This window comes from Astyanax mexicanus, chromosome 20 (assembly GCF_023375975.1).
Source record: "Astyanax mexicanus isolate ESR-SI-001 chromosome 20, AstMex3_surface, whole genome shotgun sequence".
Taxonomy (NCBI): Eukaryota; Metazoa; Chordata; class Actinopteri; order Characiformes; family Acestrorhamphidae; genus Astyanax; species Astyanax mexicanus.
In genome coordinates, this window is record NC_064427.1 from 20,991,987 (window position 1) to 21,017,102 (window position 25,116).

Genomic DNA, 25,116 nt, shown 5'->3' on the forward strand with positions numbered 1-25,116 from the left:
TATGGGATCTTTCAGAAACCAGTAGGAAGCCTCGATAGTGTGGCTTAAAGGAACATGAGGGATTTATCTGGTGCTTTGGAGCTTTATAGAAACAAATGATCTTATTTACCACTGTACTGTAAACTCAGGAATATACTGATTTAAGCCTCAATTTACTTTATTATTTACTTGATATGATTCTGTGGGCATATACGGGTAATAATGTACTCCGATAACTGCTGTTTACAGTCACATGTAGATTCTATTTGATTTCAGCGTTTCAACTTATTTATTTATTTGAAACATCCATATATAAGGAGTTTAAATGTGACTATGCTGAAATCATTGTTTATTATTAATTATATTGTTATTTTAATAAACTTGTATTAAAAATAAAAATGTCTGAGTTGTTCTTTGATTGTTTTAAAACCCTTAAAAGTTTAGTGTTTTGGATATGATACATATTTATGTGGGTTTAATTAACCCAATAAAGTGAATGAAAATAAAATAAAAATAATAAAAAATAATTTCTAATAAAATATATGATAAACGTCCATAAAACAAATGGGGAAATATTTTAGATTTCAAGATTCAGTTAATAATTTTAATTCAGTTAATAAACACCTAAAAATCAATTTTAGGTTACAATTCCTTTTCAGATAAAGAGTCTATGTTAGATTTAAAAAATCAACTTTACGTTAACATAAAATTTCAGAGGAAAACAGAATTTATACATACTGCTACTCACTGTGGGAGCAGTAAATGATTATCTTATTTTTAATTTACTCAAAAACACTTATTTATTTCTACTTTTCAACAATTGTCATCCCAAAAGTGTGACTCAACAACCTCTAGTATGCTCTTCCTTTCCTGAGGTTAGACGAGGGCAATCCTGATGAGTGCCAATTTCCTCATTATAATGTTTTTGATTATCTAGTTCTTGAAATTCTTCTTTGTTTTGATTAACTGACCTTCATTTCTTTTCTTTATTTAGTTGAGTAGTTCTTGCTTCTCATAATATGGATTAGAGCATTACTCAAATAGAGCTATTCACTGTATACCTGTAACTCTACCTCTTCACTACTTTACAACTGATGCTCTCAAACACTTTATTAAGAGACAAGAAATTTAAGTAATTAACTCTTGATGAGTTCAGCACAGCTGTTAACTGACTCTACCTCATAAAGCTGACTGAGACAATGTAGATAAAGAGGTGCTACTTTGAAGAATGTAAAATATAAAACACATCCTGGTTTGTTTAACACAGTAATAGTAGATTATAATATACTGACACAGATACCCAGTGGCAGAATTTAAGAATGGGGGTGTGTTCCTCCTGGTGAGAGCTCTGAGACTATTCAGGACACTGTTACAGTAATCAATCCTCCTGGAAATAAAGGCGTGGATGAGTTGTTCCAGTTCTGGAAAGCCCCGTATTTTCCCTTCCTTTTCCTTATAATAACCTCAGCACGGCGCTCAGAACAAAGCAAGCTTATACACGTCCTGCGCTTATCAGATCTGCGGTTTCTACCTGCCCAGGAGATGCAGCTACCTGGAATTCAGGTAGCAGTTCCAGGTACCTGGAACTTGGTATTGTTTTTTTTTTATACTAAAATCACTTGCGTCATTCAGAGTCGGGTTAGTAAGTGTGTTTAAAACGAACAGATCTAGATAATACTACCAGTCAGAGTGCAGTACAGTAGTGTACAGCAGGGATAAATGAATGGAGAAATAACATTTAAAGCTCTAAAGGTTAGAAAGTTATTCTCCAGACGGTTATAAATGCACTGTCTGATGCCTAAAGCTCTGGTAAAAACACAGTTTTAACTTAACTTTTAACTCTAAAGCCAAACGCAGACAATCACAGTCTGCTTAAACTAATACCACACACAAAAAATAAGAGGATTGCATGTTTTTATTGAACACAACATGTTAACATTCACAGTGCAGGGTGGAAAAATTATGTGAACCCCTAAGATAAAGAGCTTATTGGAGCCAGGAATCAGCCACCCTGGAGTTCAATCAGTCTGATGAGGGCTGCCCTGCCCTATAAAAAACAAACACCAGTTTTGAGTTTGCTGTTCTTAAGAAGCATTGCTTAATGTGAACCATGCCTTGCACAAAAGATCAAGCTCTCAGAAGACCTACGTTCAAGAATTGTTGACTTGCATGAAGCTTGAAAGAGTATCTCTAAAAAAAGTATCTCTAAAAGTCTTGATGTTCATGTGTCCACGTTAAGACAGACGGTCTACAAACGGAGAAAGTTCAGTACTGTTGCTAAAAAGCTACTTTTTCTAGGCGTTGTAAAGTCCTGTAAAGATGACTGCAAGAGCACAGCGCAGAATGATCAATGAGGTGAGGAAGAATCCTAGAGCCTAAAACCTAAAGCCTAAATCCTTACAGAAATCTCTGGCACTTGAGCACCTTGATGTTCCACAGCACTACTGGCAAAATATACTGTGGACAGATTTGTTTGGAAGAACACACAATGCTATGTGTAGAGAAAAAAAGGCACAGCACACCATCATCAAAACCTCATCCCAACTGTGAAACAACAGTTTCAAAGTAACAAAGTAAAGGTACTTTTACTAAATTACAATGTATCTGTACCTTTTCCACCTCTGCTTTTGATCACATGTAAACAGATTAAAATAATCCAGATCCAGAACATTAGATTTTGGCCACTTCTATCTTCTTTGCAAGAACTAGTTCTACTTCTAGCAATCTGAAATGACTCACAGGTGTAATTTCCAGTTAGGAGATAATAAGCTCACCCTCAGGTTTTATGACTGATCACATGCTTTCCTTAAACTGAAAGCTAAAGTGTGGAAATCATCAGCATTCTTTCTTAAGCCTTCTTTAATCATCAAAAAAACATTATTTTTCTGAATGAATCACAGTTTTGTAAAACAGGGGTTTCCAGACCTTTGCAGAGAGCAGATGATTTAACTTCAGATATAACTCATGGTTCTACATGCATATGAAAATGTAAATGAGTCAGTTTTGAAATCTTTTGAAACGTCCGCATGTTTTACAGATATATTAAAACTTGACATGTTCCTCATTTAGCTCATCATTTCATATGAAGCTTTTTAACAGAAGTCACTGGTGTGACGTACTTTATTGTTAGTGAAAAATAGAAAAAATAGAATACAGCTACATTAAATAACATGCTTTAGAAGATATATCATGATTGACAACATGTGGTTAACTGTTCAGCTGAAGCCATTTTATAAAATGCATTTTTCATGTCACTGGCGTTACATTAGGTGTTTTTTTTATTCAAAAGCAGGAGCAGATTGTGGTGGCATCCAATTCAGGCACTTGAAGGACCGTCCTTTATTATGTAGTAAAAAGCAGTGTACAAATCTGATGTCTCTTCTTACACATTTTATACATTTAAACATTGTTAGGTGTGGTTAACAAAGATACATCAACACAGGCCAAGTCCCAACCTCGTCCAATCCTAGACTCGTCCAAATCCCAATCTGTCCAACCCAAGACTCGTCCAACCCTAAACTCATCCAAATCCCAACCTCGTCCATCCCTAAACTCATCTAAATCCCAACTTTGTCCAACTCCCAACATTGTCCGACCTTGGACTTGTCTAAATCTCAACATTGTCTGACCCTAGACTCCAAATCCCAACCTATCCAACTCTAGACTCATCCAACTCCTAACATCTTCTGACCCTAAACTCATCCAAATCCCAATGTCATCCAACCCCCAAACTTGTCCAACCATATAACCCTAGACTCGCCCAACTCCTCACATCGTCTTACCCTAGACTCGTCCAAATCCCAACATCGTCTGACCCTAAACTCATCCAAATCTCAACCTCGGTTCAACCCCAGATCTGTCTGACCCCAGACTTGTTTAGGCCCAGAGATTTTTATCTGAAGTCTTATCCAAATCCCACCCTCATCCAACCCCAGGCTCATCCAGTCCCAACCCTGTCTAACCTCTAAGATCTGTCTGACCCCAGATTTATTCAGGCCCAGAATTGTCTAACCCCAGAGTCGTCCAATCCTAACTTTGAGCAGCCCAAGACTGATCCAGGCCAAGAGTTGTTTAACACCAGACTCATCCAACTTTAAACCCATTTAATGCCAACCTCGTCCAATCCCAGACTCGTCTAACGCCAGGGTCGTTCAACCCCAACCTCATCCAATCCCAAATTTATTCAACCCCAACCTGAGACTCGCCTAACCCCGAGTCGTCCAGTTTTGACATTTTCAAACCCTAGACTTATACAATCCCAGACTTGTCCAAACTCCCAAGGCTTGTCTGGCCCCAACCTCAGATTCAATAAGCCCCAGAGTCACACAAAATTAGTCCAACCCCAGAGTCATTCAACCCCAACTTAATCGTCCAAATCCCAACCTCGTTCAAATCCCAACCTTGTCCGTCCCTAGACTCATCCATATTCCAACCTTTTCCAACCCCAAGCTTGTCCAATCCCAACCTTGTCTAATCTCAAACCTGTCTGACCCCAGACTTGTTTAGGCCCAGAGTTTTTCAACACCAGACTCATCCAACTTTAAACCTGTCCAATCCCAGACTCGTCTAACGCCAGGGTGGTTCAACCCCAACCTCATCCTATCCCAACCTCGTCCAATCCCAGATTTTTTTTAACCCCTACCAAGACTTGCCTAACCCCAGAGTCGTCCAGACCCAGAGCCGTTTAACCTCAACCTCATTCAACTTGTCTAGTTTTGACATTTTCAAACCCTAGATTTGTACAATCCCAGACTCGCCCAAACTCCAAAGGTCTGTATGGCCCCAACCTCGTCCGACCCCAGATTCAACAAGCCCCAAAGTCATACAATCCTGTCTTGTCCAACCCCAGACTTGTCTAACCCCAGAGTCATTCAGGCCTAGACTTGTCCAACCCTAGAGTCATCTAATCCCAAAGACGAATCCCTCATTCACCCAAATTTTTAACTGAGCCAACACAGAGGGGAATGCATAACGAGAAACAACAAATAAAACAACGACGTAAACAGAACAATTTGTGTGACCAGTTAGAAAGACACTCTAGGGGGGGAACATCAGGGATCTACAATCAAATCAGAACAGTATATCACTTTTTCCTCACTTTCTCTGTATCTTATGAACTGTACAGATCATATATTTCACTCTGTAGTTGTATAATAATCACAGACTGTAGTTCTGTATCTGTTTCGGTGTATACTTTATTATTCTCCTCCTTTTACCCTGTTCTTCATTACCACAGAGCAGCACTGCTGTGTCTAATGATCAGATGCCATAGGTGACGTGTTATAACTTAAGGTTATGTAGTTATGAGATGTACAGAGATGCAGAAAGTAGACATTATATTAGGGGGAAAATAATAAATAAGAAACTAATATCTTCCTTTTGAGCAGCTTCATAAGAACAGAAGAAAGAAATCCTTAACTCCCAGTGGACGATAATGCAGATTTTGTTCCAAGTCCTTTTGGAGCATTTCTATTGGTCCATTTAACAAAAAAAGTCTAATTTACTATAAAGAACTATTGCTAGAGTCACTCTATGACAGAAACTGAAAATGGAAATGCATAGCACTTAACTTTCTTTCTTCAATAGTACTGTGTCTCCCTCTAGTGGACAAAAGAGTGTAGATGTTTAAATTTAAAAATTTAAATTTTTTTATTATTTAAATTTTATGTAACTGTAATTGTTTTATGTATTATGTCCAAAGTCCACCAAATAACCTTATTAATCTGAATTTAGCTCAGTTGGGATATAGTATCAAATGCAGATCATTTACTGCATTGCTAAGATTATGTCCCAATTTTTCTAAACTTCTTCAGCACTTTTTACAAGTGCACAGTAACTCAGACTGGGATTAAGATTAGTCCTAAATTTAATAAAATGTCCTTTAAATAAAAATTTTCAATGTAAAATGCTGAACTGTGCAGTTAAATTGGACTTTGGTTTGTTTGGGCAAGTGTGAAAACAGTAATTGTACTTAGATTCATCTCCTCTACCATCTGTTTGAGCTAAACGGATGTTCGGGTGCAGTTTTACCTGATTAATTACCCACATAATAATTACTACAGCTATTAACATTCTAAACTACACTGTAATACTGTACGTGCTAAACTGGAGCTCAGAACCTTCTTTCTGAATTTACTTTATTAACCCCGCCCCACGTAGCTCTGTCCAATCAAATGAGAGAAGGTGCTCATGCGGTTCGTTGTGACATATTTTGTAGAGCTTTTTCTTTTTCTCCAAAACAAACCAAAGTAATGGAGAAACGCTCCAAGTTTACAAACCCAATAAACTGATTTGGACCAGAGAAACCAAATAAAGGTGAAACCAAAATTTGGTGTGCAACCCTTTTTTGGACGATTTGGACCTTTTGTTTAAGACCAATTACAGAAGAAAAAAGAAGCGGTGTTGACTTTTTTTTTTTTTTTAGTACCTTTATCAGATTGAACAGTGCTGACATTCTGCATCTCTTTACAACAGTAAAGCAATTTTATGTAAAATTACTTTACATGAAAAATGGGGGCAAAAAGTACAGAGAGACCAGGAGGATTTGGCTTCCTTTGACTTAGAAAACAATATTTAAATATTGATAAATTATATGTTATTTTATTTTCCTTTTAAATGAAGCTAGGACACTGAACTTCCTAATTGCCGAAAAAAATCAACAACCGAACCACCTTAATAAAAAGTTCTTAATAAAACAAACAAACAACAAAACAACAAAAACAAAAATGAAAAAGAAACAAATGAAGCTTTGGTGATGACTGGAAAAACACAAACATGTATGTCTTAGCAGGTGAAATTATATTAAAGGGCCCATAACACATTTGTTAGCTGATGGAGAAGCAGCATGACCTACTGTACTCTCTCTCGGACTCCTGCTGCTGATGGAGAAGCAGTTCGACCTACTGTACTTTCTTTCAGACCCGCCTGCTGATGGAGAAACAGCATGATCTAAATGTACTCTCTCTCTCAGACTCCGGCTGCTGATGCAGAGGCAACATGACCCTGTAGTTTTAATGTGTCTTTCACTCTGAGCTGAATTCTTTGATTTTTTCAATGAGGCCCAAATGCATACACAGATGAGTCTTAAAGGCACAGCCTGTTTAATTCTTAGTGATTGGAAAACGATCATGTAAAACTGAATTCTGGTGCATAAACGTACAAAATTGACCAAATGTTCTTTCTATAAATGAAAAAAGGAAAAAGAAAACATGAAAAACGCAAGATATGGGCCCTTTAATTAAAGACAACATATGCCACATTTCTCACTGAGTCAGTTTTGACTAGAAATCCCAATTATTAGTTATTTTTACTTGTTTTTTAGTGCTGTTATCTAGTGGAATTATCATATCATATCACTGGCCGATATCAGAGAACATCACTTAACACAAGTTAAAACATCTAAAGATAATCTCAGGATAGTCTTACAACAATCTCATACTGAGAAAAATGACGTTTTGACTTGAATATGCAAGAGAATTTCACTTTTTGCAGTGTAAAAGAAAATACTGAGTCTTAGAGAACTTAAAAACACAGAACAACATGAGAGTAAAGGCCCTTTCACACAAAGTCACAATTTGTTTATGTTTTTTTATGAATCATAATCTTCATACGTGATTTTTTTTACTTCTATGTTCTGTAAACAGGGAGCAAACTCCACAGATCTCATCAATTTCCACTCTTCCTGTTAATCTGCTCTGATTTTGGTGCATCTGATAAATAGTTTGAGGCTTAGTGTGAAAAACACATACATTTTTCATATTTACGCTTTTCTTCATTATGATCAAGCTGGCCAATCAGAGCTCTGTTCTGGCTTTAAGTAGACTCAACATGAAATGAGCTTTTCTGTTTTTCTAGATGTGAAAAGGTATTTTCTGCTGCTACTAGATGCTCATTTAGTGGGTCTGCAACCATGAAAATGAAGCTCTGATTGGTCAGCCTGATTTTTACATGTCTGATAACTTAAAAAAAGAAAAAAAAAAGAAAAAAAGAAAAAACAAACTGCTCTGTGTTAAATATGACATAACTATCCATATATTTGGGTTATTAACATTATCGGGTATGTTAATAATCAGGCTGACCAATCAGAGCAAATCAGACAAAATGCTCGTCTGATGGATCTGCAACCATAAAAACAAAGCTCTGATTGGTCAGTCTGGTTTTAACAAAAAGAAAAACGAACAGGCTCGGTGTGAAAGACAACATAACTATCTGTACTTTCAGGTTTTCATAGCTTAGTTTTCATAGTAGCAGATCCATTAAAACAACATTAATAAATGTATACTTATACATAATTTCGTCTTTCTTAGTTATCTTTTACATGAACATTAGCCTGACCAATCAGAGCTTAGCTGTACTGCTACAAGATGCTCACCTGATGGGTTTGCAACAATAAACATGAAGTTCTGATTGGTCAGTCTGATTTTAACACCTCTGATAAAGTAGAAAACAAGTGTGAAACACGACATTACTATCCATATTTTTGTTTTTCTTTGTTTTTGGAAGCTTTACTATCAAACTGACCAATCAGAGCTCTGTTCGCACAGCCGATAACAAAGAAAACACACCCGGCTACAAGTTTTATTTAATTATGCAGTCTGACATTTTTGAATTTGGTGTGAAATACAATATTTTTGTCTGTTTTCGTTTTTATTTGTTAATTTCGATAAAAATCTCAGCAACTCTGTGTGAAAGCACCTTAAGATTAATGAGATTGACGTAGAATTATAGTAGGGTCTTGATGAGATTGGAGTCACGGTCATGATTAAAACAAAATAAAGCAAAACATATAAACTTCTATCTCTGGGTTACATTTCCACCATTTCCATCATTTCTACAATCATTTCCTGCACCCCGTACGTCACACGCATGTGCTTTCATTCTATAAAACCCTCAAAGCAGACTCTAATCACGTGTCTACTACCATCCAGAAGGAGGAGGAGATGCTGATGAAGAAATTGACACGTCTGTGGAAGTTAGACTCGGGCTGTCCCTTCAAGATTAACGGCGTCATTATCATCAGAATCATCTTCATCATCATTATGAGAATCAACATAGTAATCATTATATCATCACCATCGTAGTCCTAATCTCCTTCATCATTGTATATTTCAGTATTTCCACCGTTAGCAATCAGCACTACGACCGCCACCAACACCATCACCCCCACGAGGTCCAGCCAGACCAGCTCCAAGGCCACAGTTCTGGTTCGGGTTTAACGAGTGCGCACAAAGTCCACTCTTTCTGCAAGTCTCTCGCCCTCTTTCGTTTTCTCTCTCCATTTCTCTGCCAGGTTCATTTGGTGAAGGCGGCCACCACGGCCCACAGCAGCTCGTTGGAGCCCGATCTGGAGGCCTCGAACTCCGGGTCCAGGTCCAGCAGCAGGCGGACCCGCTTCATGGCCAGGTCATACTGGTCGTCCAGCAGCGGGGCGAAGGCGTTCTCCAGCACGTCGGAGGAGTGGGCCAGGAACAGCAGGGCCAGCAGACGCTTGTCCATTCGCTGCGGCTCGTTCACCCACCGCTCCAGAACCCCCTCCTGGACCTTCTTGACCAGCCGCTGCTTGACAGGGCTGTTGGTGAGCGGGTGCGTGGTCATGTCGAACAGCAGGAAGTTCTGCTTCTCCGTGGTCAGGACGCCCTTCTCCACCAGGTTCTTGGCCAGGCGCTCGCGGACGTTCCTCAGCTGGTAGTGCAGCTTCAGGGGGTTCCACGTCTCGCCTGACGGAGATACAGAAGTTGTTAAGCTGGGTGTAGAAGCAGAGATTGCACTCGGGAAGGCAACTCGCCACAAACCAATCGGTTTTGAGTATAGAGAGACAGAATGTAACAAAGTGTGAAATCTAACCCAAACTAAACGTAATAAATGTACAGATCACAATCTAACAAACACATGGACCCCTAGTTCTGGACTTTCAGGTGTAAAAACTCCCATAAAAGGTCAGTAACAGGACAGCTAGCAGCATGCATAACAGAAAGAGTTACAGGACAGTTAAAAGGACATGTAAAATGCCAAGTAACAGGACATGTAAAAGGGCAGTTGGTAGGACAGGTAGCAGGATGCATAACAGGAGAGCTAGTAGGACAGTTGATAGGACAGGTAACAGGATGGATTAGAGGATGGTTAGTAGGACAGGTAACAGGATGCATAACAGGACAGGTAACAGGATGAATAACAGGATGGTTAGTAGGACAGATAACAGGATGCATAACAGGACAGATAGTAGGACAGGTAACAGAACAGGCAACAGGACAGGTAACAGGATGAATAAAAGGATGGTTAGTAGGACAGGTAACAGGACACATAACAGGACAGCTAGTAGGACAGGTAAGAGTACGCAAAACAGGATGGTTAGTAGGATGGGTAACAGGGCAGTTAGAAGGACATGTAAAATCACAGGTAACAGGACGTGTAAAAGGGTAGTTGGCAGGACAGGTAACAGGACATAAGGTAACAGGATAGATAATACAACAGTTATTAGGACAGGTAACAGGAGAGTTAGAAGAACGAGTAACAACATGGTGAGTAGAACGAGTAACAGGATAGATAACAGGGTGGTCAGTAGGACAGGTAACAGTATTGTTAGCAGGACGGGTAACAGACACACAGTGAGACAGGTCAACAGATAGGTCACATAACAGGACAGGTAAGTAGGATAGGTGACAAGACAGTTAATAGAACAGGTAACAGGACAGGTGAAAGTGTGAGGATGTTTGTTCTCACCGCTCAGCAGCTCGATCCAGCCCTGTACCGTCTCGGGAGGCTGAGTTTCTTTAACATGTTTTAAAGCCTCATCCAGCAGCATGTCTCCTGTGGGCGCTTCTGATTTACATATCACCTGGAGACACACAGAACAACCAACACATACAAATATACTTATTACTGCTTGCGCACAGTATCTCCATCCATCATCCGGGGGGATTTATTTATTTTACGCATTTATTTCCCAACAGAGGGGAAAAAATCACAACAGCCTGGATACAAGTGCCACCTCTGCTAAAATAAATCATAAAATAAATGTAAATAAAAAGACAACTTAACCTTTGGACAAGTTTTTTTGGTTGCCAATTATTCAGTGCATTAGTAAGCCCCATATCACTCACAGCTAAATCTTTTTAAAGAGGCACTAAACCCTAAACCATATTTTCTTTAATTAATAGCTGATTTTTTTAAAACATACCAGTCCTGCTTAAAATGTTCATATACATTTCCTAACCTTAAAAAAACGCTTTTATTGTTGTACTTTCTGCCTCTGCAGCGTGAGGTGAGGATGATGTGTTTGTGTATTTTGGTACGTAGACACTCAAAATATGCTGATCAGTCAATCAATAATATCGCTCCCCTTGCTGATGCCCAATCATCTGCCTCTCACCACTATCAGAGGCACACTGCTGCTGCAGCTCAGCCAACCAACTCTTCCTCCTGCTCCACCCCTAAACCCATACATCACCCAGTGCACCTCCCAAACTAACTCTTCTATATTTTTAAGCATTTTTCAAATTTATGCAGAGGGTTTAGTTCCCATTAAATTTTTCGGTTTCCCGCGCGCACACACACACACACCTTTCTGGTGAGCAGGCTTTTCCTCCTCATGCCGCAGGGCTCCAGCTGTAATCGTCCTCGAAGTGCGAGTTCAATCAGCATGCAGCCCCTCAGACCCGACGATATACAGTCATTCCAGAACGATGTGTATCCCTATGGAGTACCAGACAGACAGAGAGACAGAGTTTTTGTTAGTTAATTAGAAGATAACAATATTTGTCTTATGTCCACAACTATCTGCCCTTACATAAGCTCTCACTTTTTTTATATAGGATAAACCAACACCAGCATATTCAGACACAGAGAACTAGGTTTTTTGTTCTGCAGCTCCGAAAAAAAACACTGCACTGACTTCAGACTTGATAATAAAACAGTGGATCAACACCAGCAGATCACATGTCTCTCCAAACCATCACTGATCATGATTTAGATTTTATTTGGAAATCAAGGGAGCAGAGTCTGGAGGAAGAGTGGAGAGACACACAGTCCAAGCTGCTCGAGGTTTAGTGTGAAGTTTCTACTATTCTACTACACAGTGATGGTTTGGAGAGACATGTCATCTGCTGGTGTTGATCCACTGTGTTTTATTATCAAGTCTAAAGTCAGTGCAGTTTTGTTTTCCCACAAAATTTTACAGCACTTCATGCTTCCCTCTGCTACTGACAACTTTTATGGAGATGAGGATTTCATTTTCCAGAAGGGCTTAGCACACTGCCCACACTGCTGAAAGTACCAACTTTTCTTACATAATATTCTAATTTTTTGAGACACTGATTTTTGAGTTTTCATTGTCTGTAAGCCATAAATAATCATCAAAAAATTAAAGAAATAAATGCTTAAAATAGATCACTCTGTGTGCAATACATCTATATAATATATGAGTTTCACATTTTGAACTGAATTACTGAAATAAAGTAACTTTTCAATGATAATCTAATTTTTTTAGATGCACTAGTATTTTAATATGATACAACCAGAGAACATCTAATATGACCGGAACTGACCGGATATTCTAACACACATCCAGAGGAAACAAACTAAAGTCAGAATGGGCATTTCTTTAAATTAAACAGAACTTGATTGAAATTGCCCCTTAGGTGTGAGTGTGTGAGTGAATGTGTCTGTACTGTTACCAACCTACGAGTCCTCATCTGAGGACGAGATCATAGAACCTTGTGAATAAACGATACCTATCCTGCCACGAAATAGCTGACGAGCTGATGTGGCGTTAAACTCGACTGACCTGACCTTTAAATTAAACTCATTTTTCTCTTAAATACATTCAGCAGTCATCACCCTACAAATTTACATAACACTACAACCACAAAGGCCTTTAAAAGACTGAAAGAGACAGTAGAGTTGTAATTTCAGTCATTTAAAGCTATTTAAGGGTTTCTCTGACTGGGTTTCAGCCAGGTGGGAAGAACTCTGTCTATTGTTAAACTGCTGTTATTCACACCCGTCAGTCTGGTTACTTAAAAACAAGTGAGATTCTTCCTCTTTAACACCTCCAGGTCATAATTACACACAGACAGCAGACACCCCTCACACTGCAGCCTCTTAATATACAAATGCAGAACTATTCTACCTCAGGCTGAACGATACAGGCAACATTTACATTACAGTACATTTCTTAACCTGGGTTAATGCAATATAATTCTAATATCAATAGAAATAATATAAAAAGAAGCAGATGCAAATGAAAAAAAATATATTTCAATTAATGAAATATCAGCATATCACTATCGCGTGAAGTTTTCTGCAATTTATATATTTTTATATTTTATCATTTTGCTACTAAATAATTGTCCAGTCCTATGTTCCTGATGCAGGTTTGCCACAAATATATCAAATAACGTCTTGCATTAATGTATTCATACTGTATAACATTGGCCTGTACCCAAAATAACATTAAAGGCTGATCTTTTCCAGACACATACATTTCTATTCTCACTGTAGAGTAGTAACACTAATAACACTAATTATTATTTTCTAACCTACTAACTTATAAGTATGTATGTATGTATGTATGTGGTGTGGTTAAGACTGCCTCAACTACTTATTTAAGAGCTAAACCAAACAAACACTCATAGTCAGCAGGGTAATATTTAACTTCTCCACCTGTGGGTGAGATTATGTGTTCCTGCAGCTGATTTAAGAACTATTTTACTATAACTACAGACTAATATTAAAAACGGGTCTTTTAGAGACACTTTACACTCCTAAAACAAAAATACAGCTATATTCTAACTATAGAGTAGTAACACTGACTGACTATTATTTTCTCGCAGGTATGTGTTTAGACTTTCTCAACAACTTATTTAAGAGTTCAACCTAACAAACGCTAAGAACTACTAAAATCTACTACTAAAATCTAGCAACCACCACAAATACCACAGCAACATGTTAGCAACACCACAGCATACTTGTATTAATGTATTTTTACTGTATAACAAGCGATAATCAGCCCATACTCAAAATAACATTAAAATAATATCTTTTAACATACAAATAAAGCTGTATTCCTCCAACTGTACAACAGTTACACTAGTAACAAAATAATTACTTTTTTTTAACAAACACTGACAAATAACTGCAGTAGAATTTAAGTGTCAGTTAGGGTTAGGGGTGTGCCATATAGTATCGCATGTGATAATTTCACCAAAATGTTGAATATTGTTAATGATATTATACCCTGAAATATCAGGCCATATCACCGACCCCTAATTATCACATCAGGGTTCTACTTTTTTTTTACTGTTTTAAGTAAAAGAAAAATTCACACTGTTCTCATTTCCCATTATTTTTCTACTACAGACAGATTATATCTGTCCAGTATCATTTATTTTACTTTAATCCTGGATATATGGAGATATAAGAGTGCATTATTAGTATCATGACATTCTGGATCATTGACCTCTATTATAAATCTTATATCTTATAAATATTATATAATATTGACAATATCATGAAATATCGTGATATAATTTTAGAGCCATATCGCCCACCCCTAGTTAGGGTAATAATTAACTTCTCCACCTCTACCTGGGATTATATGTGTTCCTGCATCTGATTTAAACACTATTTTACCACAATTACACACTAATTTCTGGAGTAGTAAATATAACTAGCTCTTAATATCAAGCTAAAATCAGCCGCTACTTAAAATAACATTAAAATCTTATCTTTTACCACAAAAATAAAGTAGTATTCCTCCAACTGTACAACAGTAACTCTAGTAACACTAATAACACATTTCTAACTTACTAAACCTCACAAACACTGAGAACGAACTACAGCACAATTTAAGAGTGAGCAGGGTAAAATGTAACTTCTCCACCTGTAGGTGAGATTACATGTGTTCCTGCAGATGATTTAAACACTATTTTACCATAATTACACACTATTATCAAGCGTAGTAACTACAAGTAGCTTTTAGTATCTAGCTAAAATCAGCCTTTACTTAAAATAACATTAAAGCTGAAGTGTTTAGACTTCTCAAAAACGTATTTAAGAGCTAAAGCTAACAAACTACAGTAGACTTTAGGAGTCAGTAGGGTAATAATTAACTCCTCCACCTGTATGTAGGTGAGATTATATTAGTATAATTAACGTAACAGGATTAATATTAAAAGTAGTGGCTATATCAAGCTAAAATCAGCATGTGCTTGTAAAATAAGACTAAACACTAAATGTAAACTCTTTAATAATCTCTTTAAAGTCTTTAGTAATGCGATTATTAATCAGAAACCCGGCTGTACTGAACCTCTCGGTCTTTGAGCCCCAGCAGCAGCACCTCCTCCATCAGGGTGAGGCGGGTTTGTTTGGAGTCGAGCTCCGCGTCCTCCTCCTCCTCAGCGCGGCGGCTCTCCGCCTCCTCCCCGTCGGCTGCGCGTTCTCTGTCGGCCGCGGCGCTGCGGGAGGCCTCGGTGCGGCGCTGCACCAGGCCGGAGCTCCTCTGGCTCAGCGAGCTCATCCTCTACAGCGGCGGCGGCAGGAGCAGCAGAGCGGGGTCTCGGGGTGCTGTGGCGCCGGCCGAGCGGCCCGGGTCTCCCGGTTGGTGTCCCGGTGGTCTGGGTTCGGTCTCTCCGGGTCCCGGTTCGGTTTCGGTTCGTTTCTCCGCGGTTCGGGTTTGTTGACGTGGATTGTTTCACTCACATCCGGGAACTTCTCCCTGCTGCCCTGCCGAGTTCCTCGTTCAACATGGCGGAGCGCGGTGACGACAGAGGTAGTGGGCGTGACGACATGGGGAAGTGGGCGTGACGACAGAGGGAGTGGGCGTGACATCATAAGATAACATAAGATAGCTTTATTGTCATTGGGCACAGTGTACAAGAAAATTGAGCAGCAATCCTTAAGGTGCTTAAAACACAATAAATAACATGAACTAAAAATATATATATATAAAAAAAAAACAAATACTGGTGGTGTTAATCGATTAAAAAATATAATCAGATTAATCACAACAATATTGTGTGATTAACTGCGATTAATCACACTTGCTCTTCTTAAGACAAAAGTTTTTGAAGTGGATTTGTACTACTTATACTGGATAATGATCTCCAGCCCTTAAGCTCACTATCTGGTAGAGAGAGACGGAGAGAGAGAGACAAGAGGAAAAGACGCCGAAAGAGAAACAAACAAATCTCTATATTTGGGTCTTAACTGGAAATCTGAATCGAAGCTTTAAAAAAAATTATACCACGTTACTGATTGCAAATTAACCGCACGCGTTAACACTTTAACACTTTTGATAGCCCTAACAAATACACATTTTTAAAGAGTATATCGTCACTGTCCAATGAAAAACAAGATTTTTTTTTATATTCTGTTTTTGTCTATTTTAATTTACTACATAATTTGAACACATAAACTGTATCTTACACTGTGGCAAAATTTCTTGATGACTGGGCCAATAGCAATACTGATTTTTTTATTTTTTTACATTGACTTCCATTGAAAGTTTATAAGTTTTTTTTCTCTCTCCTGTAAAGTTGCCATTTTGGAGATACATGTTTTTATTGGACAGTGATATTTAAAATATATACAATACAGTACAAATTATTGCACAGGCACTGAGTAGCTGAAGAGACTTGGAGAATAAATAAATATGTTGAAAAAAGTCTGTTTATCAGTGTTTTTTTAGTTACTTGTATCGTGTTCTGTGAGTGTGTGTGGGTTTTTTGCAGTTTTGCAGTGTTTTGTTTTTAATTGCATACATTATTTTCTACACTATTGTTAACATTTTTATTTTACTATACAGAGCCATTAGGAACTGAGAATAAATAATTAGGTACAGGTATTTTAGCTAATGTGCGTTTTAGCTCACTCTGAACAAACTCAGAGCAAACAGCAGATTGTCTGTTATCTCTGTTTAAAAAGAGAGATAAGGTAATCATGTGAACAATACACGTATCTCCAAGTCGCTTCACACCTGCAGTCTGAGAGTGGGTAATTCTGCTGAGTTCGCTGAAAGGCCTTTTTTCCCTCTACTGATTAGCCAGTGATGTAAACAGGGGAACTTATCCGGGCTGCGTCTCAAATCTCTGAACTGCTGCCTACTGAGGGAGGATTCTGAGGCAGCAAGAGTTTAGTAATCCAGCTCTCTGTTCACAGTGAAAACATAATGATCTATTTGTCTGTCTGGCCTTTTATCCTTCTATATATCTATACATCTTTTCACTAGTCTCTCCATATCTGTCTATTACCATCTATTAATCGACCCATTGTTCTGTCTATCCAACAGTCTGTCCCTCCATCCATTCATCCATCCATCTATTAATCTGTCTACATCTATCCATTTGGTTCTTTATATTGGTATGTCTTTCTGTGCAATTACCCATTACCAATGTATCTATCTATCCATCCATACATACATCTTTTCTGCTATCCATCATCCATCCATCTTTCCAAACTTCCTTCCATCCATCCACCCATCCATCCATCCATCTATTCATCCATCCATTCATTTGTCTCTACATATAAGTCTGTATTTCTATATATTCATGAATCTGTCCATCTGTGCATCCAAACATCCATCCTTCCATCAACCCATCCATTTATCCATCTATCTATTTATCCATCTCTACATATATCTATTTATCTTTACATATCATTCTGTCTGTCCTTTTATCTGTACACATTTATCTTTCGATCAATCCATCTATTTATCCAACCATCCATCCATCTATCTATCTGTTTGTCCATCAATTATCCACCCATTCTTTTATCTATTCTTCCATCTGTCAATCTATATATTTATCCAATCATGATTACACTGGGTGATCCTCACATACATAAATCAATTTGTCTCTGTATATAAGTCTTTCTATATATTCATCTGTCTATCCATCTATCCATTCTACCATCCATCCATCCATCCATCGGTTCATCCATCCATCCAGCCATTAATCGACCCTTCCATCACTCCATCTTTACAATCTCCCATCCATCCATCCATCCATCCATCCATACTTTCATCTGTCAATCTTATCTATTTATCCAATCATGATTACACTAGATGATCCTCACATACATACCAATTTGTCTCTACATATTAGAATGTCTTTTTATATATTTATCCATTTGTCCATCCATCCATCCATATATACATTTGTCTCTACATATCATATCATAACTGTCCGTCAGTCCATCCATCCATCTGTCCTTCAATCCATCCATCCATCCATCCATCTGTCTATTTAGCCATTAATCCATCCATATATACATTTGTCTCTACATATCAGTCTGTCTCATAGATATCTGTTTGTCCAGCTCTTATCCATCCATCCATCCATCCATCCATCCTCTATCTTTAGATCCCTCTACAATCTTATGGTCCTCCCAAAATGTTTAATGATGTTGAGGTCTGGACTCTGGGGTTGTCAACTTTAGCACTTTGATACTGTATGTCAAGTCTGAACATTACTGTGTGGATTTGATTGTACTGAAGGGCATCCGTATCGTCTGATGATATTGAACAGAGCTCAATCATCACTCCAAAGGACCTCACAGCTCTGTGCCAACCCAACCCTGTACCCATGTAGTCCCCCCTCAACCCTGGGCATGGTGTGTGTGCATGTATATATGTGTGTGCATGTATTTGTGTGTGTGTGCTCAATGGGGGCACCTTAAAGTACCTGAGTCAGAAGGGCCCTTACTATTGTCTCACCTGAAGAGCCAGAGGCGTGTTAAAGTGGTGAGTGGGAGGAGCTTGTGGGGCCGCACCTGGCAGCCAATCAGATTGCTGTGAGGGAGGACAATACAGGAGGTTTGCTTCAGATCAGTAGAAAAGCGGTGGGCCGGGGGGATTAAAGAGCTCCTCTGAGATCAGTCAGAACCGACGCCAGAACCGCCAGCGTCATGGGAGATCATCACAAACGTGAGTGTGTTATATTTTATGATTTCTTCTACGATCATTTGTAACATAAGACGCAAAAACTTTTGTTACTTTTAATTTTACACACACTTAAACCAAAAATTAAATAATTACTAGTTGTAAAGTAGTTTTAAGTAGTAAACAGTAATTTGTACAATGCAGGTTTGGCGTTAAATGCTGTATTTCTTATTTCTTTGTTACTTTTATTTTATCATTTCTACTTAAAATTTAATTTTAATTGTGTTGCTATTGAAATTACAAAAAAAATATATTGTTAAATCTAATAATTCAGTTTTTACTTAGTAAACTTATTCAGATTTTTCTCATAATGATACTTTAGTATTTTTATTCAAACTAACCTTAGTCAGGGTAACTTTTTTTTTACATGGATGATATACGTTATTGTCCTAAAAGTAATTGCAATAAATGTTATTATTTTTGTTTTTTTGCCACAATGATACAATAATATACTCTTTATAATAACAGCATACTTACATAGTTACACCCCTTTGAGGAGGTAACTGGAAAATTCAAAAAGCTTTAATTGATAAATATACTCAGATATAATACATTTGAAAAAAAAAATTCACCGGAAACGCAAATGTGGTATATTTTACTCTTCATTTTATTTTATTTTTCTAGACTACTCCATAATATAATTTTGTAAAAACTTCAATGTAATTGAGTTGCTATTATGTCCATTAATAGAGTTAAAAAAAAATAGATTTTAGAGCCAGAATTCAGACAAACCTTATATTTATGAATTATTAATTTTTGAAAATGACTTCATTCATTCAAAAATTCATCAAAAAATCTATGTCTGTCTTATTTTTTCTGCATAACTTATTCCTACGTTTTTTTACAACATTAATGCTGTTTTTTAATTTATTTGGCTGTGAGGTGTGCTTGTATATTTATTATGCATACGTGCACTCATTCACCTGCTACACTCGTTTTTATCCTTCCCCCACACTGGACTATTTGTCATCTATTTTCTTTTCATCCTTTGTTCCTCCCATTTATTCCTATTCATTTTTCGCACATGCCCAAACCTTAGAGTTTCTGAGTCTCAAACGCCAACAAACGTCATTCATTCATCTGTTCCTCTCCTTTTTTCATCCCTCGTTTCTTCCTCCATTCAGCTACTCAGCCGTTCTGTGCTTCCTTCAGGAAATGCACTTTTCTAGTTCTTATTACTGTAATATAGTGATGACCCTTGTTGTTGCAGGTCAGTATTATTGTTATTATCTCAGGTGTGTTTTGTATTTCTCTGTTCAGGTTCTGGTCTGGTGTCGCTGTGTGTGGGTTGTGGTCATCAGATTCTGGACCGGTTTATTCTGCGGGTGTTTCCGGATCTGGAGTGGCACACTGCCTGTCTGAAGTGCTCAGAGTGTGAACAACACCTGGACGAGTCGCTGACCTGCTTCATCAGAGACGGGAAAGCGCTGTGTAAAGAGGATTACAGCAGGTAGGATAGCTCTATTAGCGCTGGTTATGATGCCACAGCCATACGTCAGTGACTGAGGGCCCTTTCGTACACCCTGTGCAAGAAGTGTTGCAATGCTCATCGCTATCTTACACCCTGTCTATTTTCATGCCATGCACTCGTGCTGTTAAAATAGTGTCAGAGTTTGGGAATATATCTACGCTGATGGGTGCGGTGGTCTGGAAGTGAGGTGTGTTTACGTAAATTTCTGGCGTGTTTCTATCTCGGTGGTGGAAAACACAGGTGCTCTACTGACTGATTAAAACCCTGACAATAGTCAACAGTCAGCCGCCCAATTCTATCTTAACCATGCGCTAAGCGCAGCTTTCACATAAACAAAAAACAGAATAAAGAATAAAATAACTTTGCTGTTCCCTCAAATTAGTGTAAACAAGCAGGTCAGTATCCTCTGCTGAGACACAAAGCGTTGCACTGTTAAGATATCAATACGCCAAAGTCAAAGCACACCTGCCTCTTAAAGGGAATGACAACTGGCACTATAATTCCAGTTCTGGCCCTCCCTCTCCCCCCATTATTGACCACTGGCAGCACGGTGTGTAGGGATATCCCTATCCCATTTAAAAAAAAATTTTAGTCATTTGATTTTGAGTATCTGCCAATACAGAGTCCTGATCTGATACTTTGGCAGTAAAAAAAATCTAAGAAGTTTGTTAAGGTTTTTTTGTTTTGCATTTATTTTTAATTATTACTGAAATAACAGTATCAAAACATTCAATTTCATCACAAAAAATGTGTTTGTGAAAGTCTTACATTGTATTTGCCTGCGCTTCTTATAGGATACTAATATTTGCTTACCAAATATATTAATGGAATCAATATATTAACTATTTTTTATTTTCTTAAAACAAACAAAAACATTTAAATCACCAGTTTGTAAACCATGTGACCTTCCGGATTGTACTAAGCTTTTAATAAAAGAATCAGTGTTAGATATCGACCAAAATTAAGTTATATTTATAATAGTCCTGAGAGTCACTTAAAATGTATTATATTAATCACCACAGTATTAAAATTATAGGGTTGGGAGGGAGACAGTATTGAAAGTGTATTGCTTTGTTTTTTCTGTAGTATAATATTTCAGGGTAGTTTTAATGCTTGTAGTGAGTTACTGAGTTTAAATAAGAGTGTTAATAGAGGAAATAAACGCTAGTGTAGCTCCATATTCCGCTCTATATATTTGAAATGGCACTGACTTATGGCTGTGGCATCACATAGGAAGTGCTGGATTTCAGCCCATATTACCCTTCCATTCACTCTGATGTCATAATATCCAATCATATATACATGTGTGTGTGTACTGTATATATAGACTAGATATAAAGCATCTACTGTAATTGTGTTTACATTTCGTTTGGATTTTTAAATTCCAGGTTATACAGCACTAAGTGCTCGCGGTGCCGTCGCTCATTCAGCAGTGGTGATTATGGGATGCGGGCAGGAGTTGGCGCTGTGTATCATGTGCAGTGTTTCAGGTGTGCGGGATGTGATCGTCAGCTGGTGCCCGGAGACAGATTCACCCTGAGGGACGGAAACCTGCACTGCGTCAGCCGAACCCAGACCTGCAGGGGGGTAACAGCAGGTAAAAACAGTTATATACTGTATATACTATATAGTTATTAGTTATGGATTGTAGATTAATACTAAACTCATCCAAACTATGAATAAAAAATCTAGAATTATTTAGTAAAGTAGCACCTCTTGCTGAGATGACTGTTAGATGATAGTTTTGAACATCTCTGCTGGATTTTCTCAGTCAGTTTTATGAAGTAGAGTCACCTGGAATTCAGGCTTTCAGTTTATATCTGTGCTGAACTCATCAAGAGTTAATCACTTTAATTTCTTGTCTCTTAATGTTAGTTTGAGAGCATCAGTTGTAAAGTAGTGAAGAGGTAGAGTTACAGGTATACAGTGATTATCTCTATTTGAGTAATGTTCTAATTCAGATTATGAGAAGCAAGAACTTCTCAACTAAATAAAGAAAAAAAATACTTTAAGAAATAATAAAGGTCAGTCAATTTCTGAAAAAATGTTATAATGATGAAACTGGCACTCATCAGGACTGCACCAGAAAAGAAAGAACAAGAGTAAGAGCGTACTAGAGTGGCAGAGATCTGTAGGGGTTGTTGAGTCATGCTGCTCGGATGACAATAGTTGAAAAATAGAAATAGATAAGTGTTTTTGAGTAAATAAAAAATAAGATAATCATTTATTATTCCCACAGTTAGTAGCAGTATTTACACATTTTGTTTTGAAAATTCATTTAACCTAAAGTTGATATTTAAATCTTAAATTGAATTTAAATCTGAAAACTAAAACTTTTTATCTGAAATAGATTTTTCAGTGTTGAGTTATGAACTAAAATATTCTAAAATATTTCCACATTTGTTTTATGGGCATTTATCATATATATTTTTAGAAATTAATTGTATTATTTTTATTTAATTTTAGTTTTTAGTTGTTATGCTAATTATTTTGTATTCTTATATTTCCCATTTTATTCTCATATTTTTTTTATTTTCATTCACTTCGTTGTGTTAATTAAAAACGTATTAGACCTGAATCAGGTAATTAAAATACATATTAATAGCAGATCACAGTGGATGGTAGATTAATGTGGGGAGTTTGAGTTTAGTATAGAGGGTAACAGCAATGGACACACCTGGTCACACCTGGTTATACCTGTACTCCTCCCCCCTGCAGACTCCGCCCCCTCAGGTAAAGGGTGTGACCCCGGCTGGTCATGTGATCAGCGGGCGGAGCGGGTGACCCGGGTCCGGACAGTTCTGAGCGAGGCTCAGCTGCACACACTGCAGAGCTGCTACAGCGCCAACCCGCGACCCGACGCCCTGCTGAAGGAGCAGCTGGTGGAGCTGACGGGTCTGAGCCCGCGGGTCATCCGGGTCTGGTTCCAGAACAAACGCTGCAAAGACAAGAAGAGGAGCACAGCGGCCCGAAACACCCAGAACCGACCCAACCAGCAGGTCAACCAACACGTTAATGTTCATTACTGATTAATAACTATTAATAACAACAACAACTATTGTTATTATTTTTATTATTATATTTTTATTACACTTGAACAAGTGGTTTTATCATATTTTTGCAAAATTCTGTATTCTCTAGTTTTATTCTTTTGTTTTTATCATTGAATTCTAAACAACAAGAAATTTTTAACTGAAATTGAGATTTGAACTAAAATTAATATTTAAACTAAAATTTAATTTTAAACTAAAATTTAATTTTAAACTAAAATTAATTTTTTTACTAAAATTTAATTTTAAACTAAAATTTTATTTTAAAATAAAATTTAATTTTTTAAATAAAATTTAATTTTAAAATAAAATTTTATTTTAAACTAAAATTGAATTTTACACTTAAATTTAATTTTAAACTAAAATTTAATTTTAACATATTTTAAGTTTAAGTTTCAAACTATAATTAACTACTAAATTAAAATTAAAGGGTCAATTGAATTTCAATCCATTTTAAATTGGATTTATAATTTAATACATCATTTTATATCGAAGTTTAATATTTAGTTGAGTTTTGAACTGAAGTTTTTTTTATTATTAAATTATGAGCTGAAATAGAACTTTATTGTTTGTAAAGCACATATCTAAAATAAAAGTATGTAATAACATATTGTATTATTGTATAGGAGGAGTTTTTTACAGCGAGTCCGGACAGTCTGGACCAGGAAGTGCTGATGAACCCGCTGGACCTGCAGAACTTCCAGCCGTCCTGGAAACTCCTGACCAGCTTCTCCTTCCAGTCAGACAGCGACTACGACTCCACCCAGCACCAGCAGCCGGTCAGCAGACTGAATCACATTCAGAACATCAGAACATTCAGAACATTAAGAAAATCAGTATCAGCAGCTGAGTAACTGATCTGAATCTGAATCAGTTTTTTTATGATGTTTATTGATCTTCTGAATCTGTTGTTCTTTAGGACGGTTTATCGGAGAGGATGACGAGCTGCTCTTCTGCAGGAAGTGATGTCATGACGCTTGAGCTGACCACGCCCACCAGCTTCAACTCCAGCCCACCACTGGCCAACCAGTAAACACACTGACTTTATATCATAATATTACCACAGTGTTCATATTAAATTATTTGAATTAAAGTACATGTATTGTTTTTTTATAGATAATTTTGTGCCTTTTGATAACATGTGACTTAAAAGTAAAAGAAAAAATGTTGCTTTAATAACCTTCAAATGCACACAGTATTTACTGTCCTAGTTTCACTTCTTTTTCTGCTTATTTATTAATTTATTAATTGTCATTTATAAACACAGAGTTGGTCTGAAGTGGCTAATTGTATGTACTTGTTATTTTTTTTATTTATTTATCACAAAACGTGTTACACATTCTTTAATAAAAAAATATCAGTGCTAAACCTCTGTTTAACAGTTTATTTGCATGGTGCTTTGGTAACTAGCCTGCTGTAGATTATCTACAGAAGATAAATGAAGAACTGATGTCTTATTGTAAAAACTCATTTTGCGATATCAATAAAAAATATAATTATTGATGAGTATATAAAAAATTTAATTAATTTAAATTAAAGAGATAATCACTAAATTAAAGAGAGAGTTCACGCTGGTTGCATATGGTATGTTTGCATATTATAAATAAACTTATGGGGATTTTACAGTATATAACTCTTTTAGCTTGAAACACTTTACTAGTTACTACTCAATAGTTTGGTTG

General features: G+C 37.2%; 2 protein-coding genes across 3 annotated transcripts; one reads left to right on the plus strand and one right to left on the minus strand.

Annotated features, from left to right (window-relative positions):
- Window positions 1–3,265: 3,265 nt before the first annotated feature.
- On the minus strand, window positions 3,266–15,707 carry golph3b (golgi phosphoprotein 3b). 2 transcript variants are annotated; one of them, XR_007427423.1, is made up of 5 exons: window positions 15,284–15,707; window positions 11,539–11,670; window positions 10,699–10,813; window positions 4,589–9,695; window positions 3,266–4,141 (listed from the first exon to the last, which is right to left on the minus strand). XR_007427423.1 is itself a non-coding variant. In XM_007228837.4 (4 exons), exons 1-4 carry the CDS (start codon window positions 15,491–15,493, stop codon window positions 9,271–9,273), a joined length of 882 nt encoding a protein of 293 aa, XP_007228899.2. In that variant the 5' UTR covers window positions 15,494–15,707; the 3' UTR covers window positions 3,266–9,270. The 2 variants fall into 2 exon arrangements, 1 of the variants encoding a protein (XP_007228899.2); XM_007228837.4 differs by having other exon boundaries at window positions 3,266–9,695.
- Window positions 15,708–15,727: 20 nt separating this feature from the next.
- LOC103021841 (insulin gene enhancer protein ISL-1) lies at window positions 15,728–24,752 on the plus strand. The gene is made up of 6 exons (XM_015602829.3): window positions 15,728–18,898; window positions 20,174–20,363; window positions 21,773–21,981; window positions 23,103–23,383; window positions 24,061–24,213; window positions 24,354–24,752. The coding sequence occupies exons 1-6, from the start codon at window positions 18,880–18,882 to the stop codon at window positions 24,465–24,467; spliced, it is 966 nt and encodes a 321-aa protein (XP_015458315.3). The 5' UTR covers window positions 15,728–18,879; the 3' UTR covers window positions 24,468–24,752.
- Window positions 24,753–25,116: the final 364 nt, after the last annotated feature.